At 40.5% G+C, this 9,017-nt stretch overlaps 1 protein-coding gene across 1 annotated transcript; it reads left to right on the forward strand.

The window, feature by feature from the left end:
* Positions 1–8,260: 8,260 nt before the first annotated feature.
* DFJ58DRAFT_611298 (uncharacterized protein) lies at positions 8,261–8,641 on the forward strand (the record flags this gene model as incomplete). Its single annotated transcript, XM_041380888.1, has 1 exon — positions 8,261–8,641. A coding segment is annotated over one exon (381 nt), but the record flags the coding sequence as incomplete, so codon positions are not given.
* Between the last annotated feature and the right edge of the window lie 376 nt (positions 8,642–9,017).

The following is a 9,017-nucleotide window of genomic DNA, read 5'->3' on the forward strand; positions in this document are numbered from 1 at the left end:
TTACCAATGTGAGAGTGAATCATTTCAAAGCTTGCATTCTAGACTTTTATTGTGAATCTAATTGGCATCTCAATCTATTAAAAATTAGAAAACACACGCCACTTAAAATTAAACTTGACTCACAGCTGAGAGGTCATTATCAGACCTAAATACCAACTAAGCTTTGGGAAAGTTGACACGTTTAAGCATGTATCAAGCCTTTGCAGAATGTGGTTTTCAGTAATGTATGTATAAGGTTCACATATGTCATGTTCTTATTCCTCACATGTTGCTTTATTGATGAGATGTCATACACAGGCTATGCTGGAGGATGCAGCATCGTGATGTCTGCATTTGTTGTCAAGTCAGCATCTTGTCACATATATTTTCATTTGTTACCCATTCACAAATACTATACTCAGGCTGTAGCTCAGGCTAGAGCCAGGCCAAAGCTGGCTGTCACCAGCAGCTTTGGCCCAGCCTGGATTTTTTGCAAGCCTGAGCCATCTGAAGCCAGGCCAAAGTCATGGCTTTCAAGCCAAGGTAGGCTTAAACAGATCCTGATTCTGATTCATGAAACTAGGAGAACAATATAAATAAGTCTTGTCAGTACTGTGTAGCATGCAGGAAAACAAAAATGGCTCACATATCAGTTTCTGGTAACAACTGAGATGCACAGATGAATCTACTCAAAGCTTTATTGTCATATACCATATATCCGGTTACAGATCCGATGATCTGGATCTCAGATCCGATCCAGATCCGATGAACATATCCGTCGTCCGGGTCCACAGATCCGCTTTGATTCTTATTTCATTTCCTGTTCATATAACTCTAACTATCGTTCATCTCCTTTCGGTATTCCTGTACACCGGTATACCGGTTATCCTTTACTTCCGCTATGCTTACTGATCCGCTATGCTTACTGATCCGCTACACTTACGAATCCGCTTTTACTTGTACTTCATTCCCGGTTCATGATTCGTGATCCATCCAACTTACCAATACGCTCCACTTAGACTTTGCTTATACTTTCGTACATAGCCTCGCACCTTTGCTTATTGATCATTCCGTTAGCTATCCGTAGTATATAAACCTTTGTATATGCGCTGTAGTAGATCAGTTCGAATATCATCTTAGATTGCACTCATTCCGTCTGGACTCTGAGTCCCTCCGTTATCCATCCGGACTTGAGTACGCTACTCTTGTCTACTCCGAGACTTAGGATAGATTCCTATAGTCTACATATCCGCCTCTGTCTTCGGACAGTCCTCACCCGTTAGTTTCTAGTCCGGATCTGATCCGGATTGGCCGTTACTCTATACGTTCGATATCCGGAAGTCTTAATGGATCCATTGCAATACTTATCTGTTTCACTAGACGCGATACTTTAGCTCTCTGAAATAAGGGGCAAGACTCGGGAAAGGGGCACAGCGCACGAGCTGAGGCCGAAGCCCTTCGGATCCGATACTACTTGAGTACGGTCTTAACATTTATACTATTTAGCATGGGGACCTGAAATTTGACATATCATAGCAATATGGATGAGTGTGAGCTGACATCACAACATCACTTTCATATCCTCTTTTGGCTACACTCACACTCCTTCACTCCCTGGTCGATCTTATCTGTGGACTGGATATTAGATCAGTGGACCAGATCATGGATTTGATCTGAGATCTGAATACATGGATATGACAGCACCGGACTCTGTGATATAGGTGATGTTTGGTAAACAAATGTAAATGGACAAGCCATAATGCAAAGATTCATATAGAGATAAAAGGTATACTCCATTATGCACCCTGATCCTATTCCTTTATGCTGACAGAGAGCTATCACACAACTGCTGAAAGAGGTCTATAGAACAACAAAGTGGTAGTGAAACACAAAGTCTGTTAGCTCAGTCCTCAGACTAGTTAATCCATACCTTGGTATCAAACCTTGGTCTACTAGTTTCAGTTTTCCCTCTGTGAATTATGAATCCATATGTTTTGAAGAAAAGTCATATGTGAGATGGAAATCACATAATGACCTAGTTGATATAAGAAGCAAAATGAAAATCAAGGTATTTATCACACATTGCATGATTAATCTTTCATATTTTTACTTATACATATAAATTTGTCTTAACTTGTTAAACTTTGCTTTAAATCTCAGACATTATTTCTAATACTGCAATTATATGTATATATCATATAAAATGTAATATCTGACAATGAGCATTAGAAGTGATACTAATGACAGCTAACATGTAACTGAGTGATATTTCTATAATTATATATTTCTTCATCTCACAGTAAGATAGTCCCTTGTAAACAAGAAACCTCCATAAATACACTTTACATATAGAGTGATAGAAATAGCTATTACAGATGGTATCAAATCATTAATAGTAATCCAGTATTAATCAAAATACAATACTTACCAAATTATATTTGCTTGAGTCTGAATATGTACACCTTATTTAGTATAACAACAGTCCCATTAATTAGTAGCTCCAGTCTTATTTAATTAACTACAATTAATTCCAATATGAGGTATAATATATTTTACACTTTAAAGAAGTACATCAGTATCCTAAATAGCAGTTGATTTATATTGAAAAAGAATGAAAAATCACCTCATAAAACCTTGTGATAAAGCTTATCAAAATCATGAAGAAATGGAATAGAAGGCATTTGGTGATCTAGAATGAGACATGGGTGTTCTACACTTGTCAATCTCAGACATGAGACTGCAGAACTTAGACAACTTAGATAGTCATTGACAGTTAGCAGGCATGATGATGGTGGGTGAAATAGGTAAATAGTGTTGTCAAGTTCAAAAAAAAATGAAAGCTTGCTTAGTGGAATGAGTGACACTGACAAAGGGACTTGAATGAATGGACACAACAATCTATTCCAAATGTTCATATGATAGATGGGAGCAGTACATTAAGGAGGGTTAGAGATTCTAGCATGACATATAAGGTAAACAACAATGTATTACCTAAATAAGTATCAAAGGTCATAGAGAGTACACTTATCAAGAATGTCTTCAAATTCTTCCTCTGCAATGGCTTCAAGAAGAAGATCAAAGAGTTATTGGGGAGTATAATACTCAGGTCTGTGTCAACTGACTCCAGGATACCAGTGACCTGTTCAAAAGATGCCCAGTCCTTGGTAGAGTTTGAGTACTCTTTTTAGAATGAAAACTTAAGCATCGCTTGGAGCTCTACTCAACACCTCCTGATTAGTAATGAAGAGAGAGTAACTAGGTGAATAGGACTGTCACCTTCAAAAATGCAAACATGTCCACTCTCTCTTGGCTGAGATTAGAGGTGGCATAGGCATTGAACCTGACCATTAGGGTACTATAGTGGTAATATGATGCTTTGATCCCTGGAAGCCCATAAAGTTTTATATCTAGTGTTCCAGCAGCACTGCCTGACTAGTGTACAGGTAGAGACTGCTTAGAGTTAAGAGTGGTCTAGCTTTTCTTGCATATAGAGAAGGTAATGGTTCAATTAGTTGTTGTAGGTTAAAACAATATATGTAGATACACCAGATTCATGATATGCTTCTTGACTCTGCAAACTTAGACATTATCCAATGTTTATCAATTCATAAGAAATGAACTTTTATTAAGATAAAGGGCACTTATATATGGCAACTGCATATGCTTTGATCTCACTCATCTTTTTATGGTATGTTTGAGCCTAGGTTAGGACTCAAGGTAGGAGTGATTTCACTGGATATGGATTGCTGCATAGTATGCAGTGCCTAATGAAAAATGATGAAAATATATGGTAGGTTTTAATGCATCAGTACTAACCTCTAAGATTACTTCCAGGTCTTGTAGACCTTGCTATTCTCCCAGACTCAAGTGGTATTAGGTTAGGGTTTCCTTAGCTGCAACAAAACTGTTCACAGCCTGGGCTACTGTATGTCCATAGTAGTAAGACACTGGCCTACCTGATGAAGCATTTGAAGTCAATTAAGTATAATGAATGTTGAATTCCAACAAGTATTTGCATCAGATAGGAGTTTAACAGTTAAAAGCTTGATGATACCATAGTCATTTTTGAAAAATTTCTCTTGATTGCCAATGGTGATGCTCTATTGGAAGCCCTTGTATTGTTATCATGATAAGCAGAACATCTCCATAAGAGCTCTGCTCTGCTTGACAGGATTGAATGTCAAAGCTGTGGCATACTCCTCTCTCTTCATAGTGGAACTGCCACTTTGCCACTAGGAAGGCACACTTGAAAGGTTTACCTTAGGTCAAATACAATGCTGCATTCCTGCAGTTAGTTAGAGAGATGCCCCATAGAGGTCACATTGTTAGGAGCACCATCAAGAGTAAAATGACTGATCTAAACCAACTCAGAGCATACTGCACAATAGACTAAATTGACCTACCTTGTAGATTATATTAGTGTAATTCAACAGATATGATATAATAACTAAGTCAAGTGATGCTCCATTATAGGAGCCAAGGATGTGATGGAATATAGTAAGAGCTGATTTCAATACCAATATCAAACCCCTATCTTCTTTTGCTATCTAGTATGGAGTGATGACAAAGAAAGAGCAGAGGTCAGACATAAAGGAAATTTTCCCTTAGGCTTTCTGAAAAGATGTAGGATACATGGTAGAATCAGAAGTTGTAAGCTTACTGCAAGATCTTTCTTTAAGACCTTGAAATATCCTTGCTAAGCTTAAGATATCAACTTGCGCAGCTTCAATTGGTGAGTATGTGAAATCCTTTAGGCATTGCTAAGTGACTTGAGCATACAAGCTGGATGTTGGAGCCTTTTGATTAACATTTTGATTGTCCAGCCAGAATCCATACACTATTATAGAATCTTGAGCCCAGTTTGAAATTTGCATCATTGTACCTCAGTGATATAAAAGAGGATGTGATGTTTATGTATATGTGAATAGAGTTCTCTGGGCTTGGTTCCTGGCTGAAATATGACAAAAACATGTGATTGATTTTTCTCATATATCTTGCTGATGAAGAATGTAAGAAGGAAATAATGGCCCAAACATTTTACTCACTGGTAAGCTGTACAATGGAACCAGCCATCTGGCTTGAAAAAAAATAAAACATCTCCAACTGCTGCTTCCTCTGAGTCCTGTGACCAGGTGATTAGGTTGGGCAGAATTGATAACACACTTAGGAGTCTAAAGGGAGTTTGAAACTTTAGGTGCACTAACTACTGGCACAAGCAGGTTGTTGCTGTCTTCTTCTTCATCCTATTGACATCATTGACCTCATTGATGTCTACAATTGATTGAGTACTTGGCCCAGCTTTGGGAGCTATGAACATCTGACTTGGAGTGTCTGTTACACATTTGTAGCAAGCAAAGGGGGCAGCTGCAATCTGGGATACACCATTATTCTATATATGTTGGTGAATTAGCTCCCAAGGTATGCCAAGGTTATCAGAGAGAAACAAATTCACCCAAATTAACACTGTCATTCATGGTAAATTTGCAGGGTAAATTAGCTGGGCAATGAAAGTCATGTCGTCACGGTTATGTAGATACGGCTTTATGCTTATAAAATTTGAAAATAATTAGTTGTGGCACCACCCTGAGTGATACCATTGGTGTCAATTTGAGGGTAAACCTTAAATGGGGGTGTTATGTACTAGCATATATAGTACAAGCCAATGTATCCCTATGTATTAGTGGTGAACCGGCTTTCCTTCTGTAATGAGTGATCAAATCACAGCTGAACCACCGTCAATGTCTGCAAAGTTACACAAAAACAACATGTCTTTAGATGATCTTAGGGACGATCCTAACAAGTCAAAGATAGAAAAACAGCAGTCCTCATCAAACTCTTCCAGTGTTCCATCATGAAAGATGTGACCCTTAAATCAATTCCTGTCACCATTAGAGGCAGGACCAATTCCACAGTGCCTAAACAAATCAAAACCTGCATCAGCAATGACACTGTATCAACAGTCATTGTGGTGTCAGTGCAACCTCCTGCTCTCTGCTAGTCACTACAAATGAGACGTCTGTTTACCCCCATGAACACTATCCACACTTGAGAGTTCATTGGTGATATATTGCAGAACATCACATTCAGTTGTTGTGGGTGGAATACCATCCATAGTCTTGTGATGGATATGCTTGATGTTGTTTAATGTTTTGTAGATGTCTGGTAGAGTTCAAAATGTAATAAGAAACCAGAAGTTCAAAGGAAGCTCATTTATGTAGGTTGCATCATCATCTGATTCACCAGCCAGGATTTGAAGGAGATGTTGTCATATGCTACTATCACCACTCTCATTCAACACTTTGATAACAATCAAAATAGGTCCCACTATCACCTGCAACAGCTTTGATGCTAACCTTACAATCAACTGTTTTCACTGCTGCATGATGTTGGGGATACTCATGAGTAAATTGTCATGATCCATGGTCCAAGATAATGATAACTCCTGCTACAAGAAGCAGTTCCTGTTGTCAGCAAAACTCATCCAGAAACTCATCAGGTTTGCTTGTTTCCACTATTCCTTGACCTTCACATATAATATCTCTGCAGTCATCTGACCTCCCACCACAGGCCAGTTAACCTAGTGAGGAATCTTTTGCCTTGCTTTACAGCAGGGCCAAAGGTCTTTTCACTTAGTGTCAGATGCTCCAACCTCTCCCAACTGGATCCTTCCTTGGCTGATATAAAACATGTGGGTAGTGTCTTCGGTCAGTGGATATTGCAGTATCACCCAAAGCAGGACTCTGAGCAGCCCATGATACCAGAAGAAATAACCAAAAATCTTTTAAACATAAACACTAACCATTGGCCTAAGGATCGTAAGGTCATAGGCTCAAGGTGGGTGTTCAAAGTCAAGTGCAATGCTGATGGCTCCATTGAGCACTACAAGGGACGCCTTGTGGCCAAGGGCTATAATCAGTGCCCTGGCTTTGACTATCTCTCTCCTAGTGTCAGTACTCACTTGACATCCTCGAGTGCTTTGGTATGGCTGATTGCAAGCCTGTCACCACTCCTATGGAGCCAAACCTTCATCTCTCTCACTCTCAATCGCCTTAGACCACTGAGGAGGTGTTTTTCATGCGTGGTGTACCCTATCTTGCTGCTATTGGCACTCTGATATATCTACCACCACCACTTGTCCTGACATTGCCTACACTGTTGGCGTTCTTGCCAGGTTCAACTCCAACCCAGGCATAGCCCACTGGCAGGCTGTCAAACACCTCCTTTGCTACATCAAGGGCTCCATTGACCAAGGGCTTGTCTATAAGCCCAACCCTCACTCCACTGGGTTGTTTTCCACCTTCTCTGATGCTGATCATGGTGGTTGCAAGGACACTGGGCGCTCTACTGGCGGTTATATCGTCAAGATAGGTACTGGTGTGGTCTCCTGGAGCTCCAAGCTCCAGGAAGTCATCACTCTGTCCACTACTGAGGCAGAGTACATTGCTGCAGTTGAGGCAGGTAAGGAGATCAAGTGGATGCGCAAACTGCTGTTGGAAATGGGCTTCCTAGTGGGCGCTTTGTCTGTCCTTAGGATAGACAACCAGTCCACTATCTCTGTAGCCAAGCACCCAGAGCATCATGGACACATGAAGCAACTGGACCTATGATTCTACTGGCTGTGCAATGAGGTGGACAGATAGGTAATCTCCCCCACCTTTGTCCCCACTGCAGAGCAACCTGCAGATATCCTGACCAAGGCCCTGCCTCAAGTCAAGGTAGACTTGTTCTGTCAAATGATGGAACTTGTCCGCTTAGGGGGGAGCTCTTGATTGTGAGAGGTGCACAATCAGGGGGGGTGTTAGTTATATGATTATTCAGCTCTACAGTACACTTTCCTATGCGTTTTATCTTTATATACTTATGGTATCATTCCTCACATTTCTCTGACTATTTACATGACTTCCTGACCTCCCTAGGACATCCCTAGGTCGAGTTATTCCTTACCTTTGGATTTTGGCGTGTCTGTTTATATTTGTTTACCAAACATTGCCCATATGCTAGAGTCCAGTGCTCCCTGCCTCTTTGGCAACTTACTCTGAACTCTAGGTACTGTATACTCTTACTATACTCCAATACATTAGCAACTTACTCTGGACTCTAGTCCTGATCATATCTGGTTACTTATTAGCCTCTAGAAGCGGCCCACTTCATTCCCATCTTCACACAAATATCCTAAATGAGAGGTATTGCAAGGTCCATCATGGACAGCTTGCAAATCAGGAAGCAAAAAGCAAAAAGGAAGGAGAAATGAAAATTGATGGGTGACAGTTTGCCATGATTCCTTTCCGGTGATGAGTTCTACAAGAAAGTTGTTGAATTTGAATGTGAGCAGAAGAAGCACATTGCTGAGAAGAAGACGAGAAAAGAAGCACCCAAGAAGAGATCCAAAGGACTGGCAGTGCGGAAACATCTAGAAGATGAGTACAAGACAGAGAACAAGGTCGAAAGAGCACAGTACCATACTGCTTTGAAGAAGTGGAACAAGGATAAGTTAAAGGCAAAGGCAGAGGGGCGGACATCCAGTGAGGCAAAACCAGTCTTGAGAAAGTTGCGTGGCTCTATTCCAAGGCCAGCACTGAATGTGGCATGTAAGGATGTAGCATCTAGTAGCGGCAAAAGCTTTGATCTTGATGGCATTTCAGATGCCAGTGATGAAGACCAGTCAATGGACACTCACCCTCATAGACCCAACATGTCGAGGCAGCCGGCAGGTCAGCAGTGGCAGTCGAGAATCTTTGTATGTGCACTGTGTTAGTATTAGTGTCAATTGAAGAATATTGAGATACATTACCTTCTGAAACTTGCCAGTTGACATGATAATATTGTAGGGAATGAGCTTGGTGCATACTGGACCATTAACACTATCAATGGACTTAAGCTTGACTCCTTCACTCCCTTGTCATTCAATTTGAAGATGCCAGAAATGCATGTGTCATCTGCTGTGGCATTAGGGGACAAAGGTGACAAAGCCTTCCTGGTATTGTCCCAAAGCACCAGCAACGAATCTACTGTGATTAGCCAGTAGTAATTTTTGCAAA

The sequence above is a fragment of the Suillus subalutaceus genome (assembly GCF_016647625.1).
Source record: "Suillus subalutaceus strain FC151 chromosome Unknown DFJ58scaffold_163, whole genome shotgun sequence".
In the NCBI taxonomy this organism is placed as follows: domain Eukaryota; kingdom Fungi; phylum Basidiomycota; class Agaricomycetes; order Boletales; family Suillaceae; genus Suillus; species Suillus subalutaceus.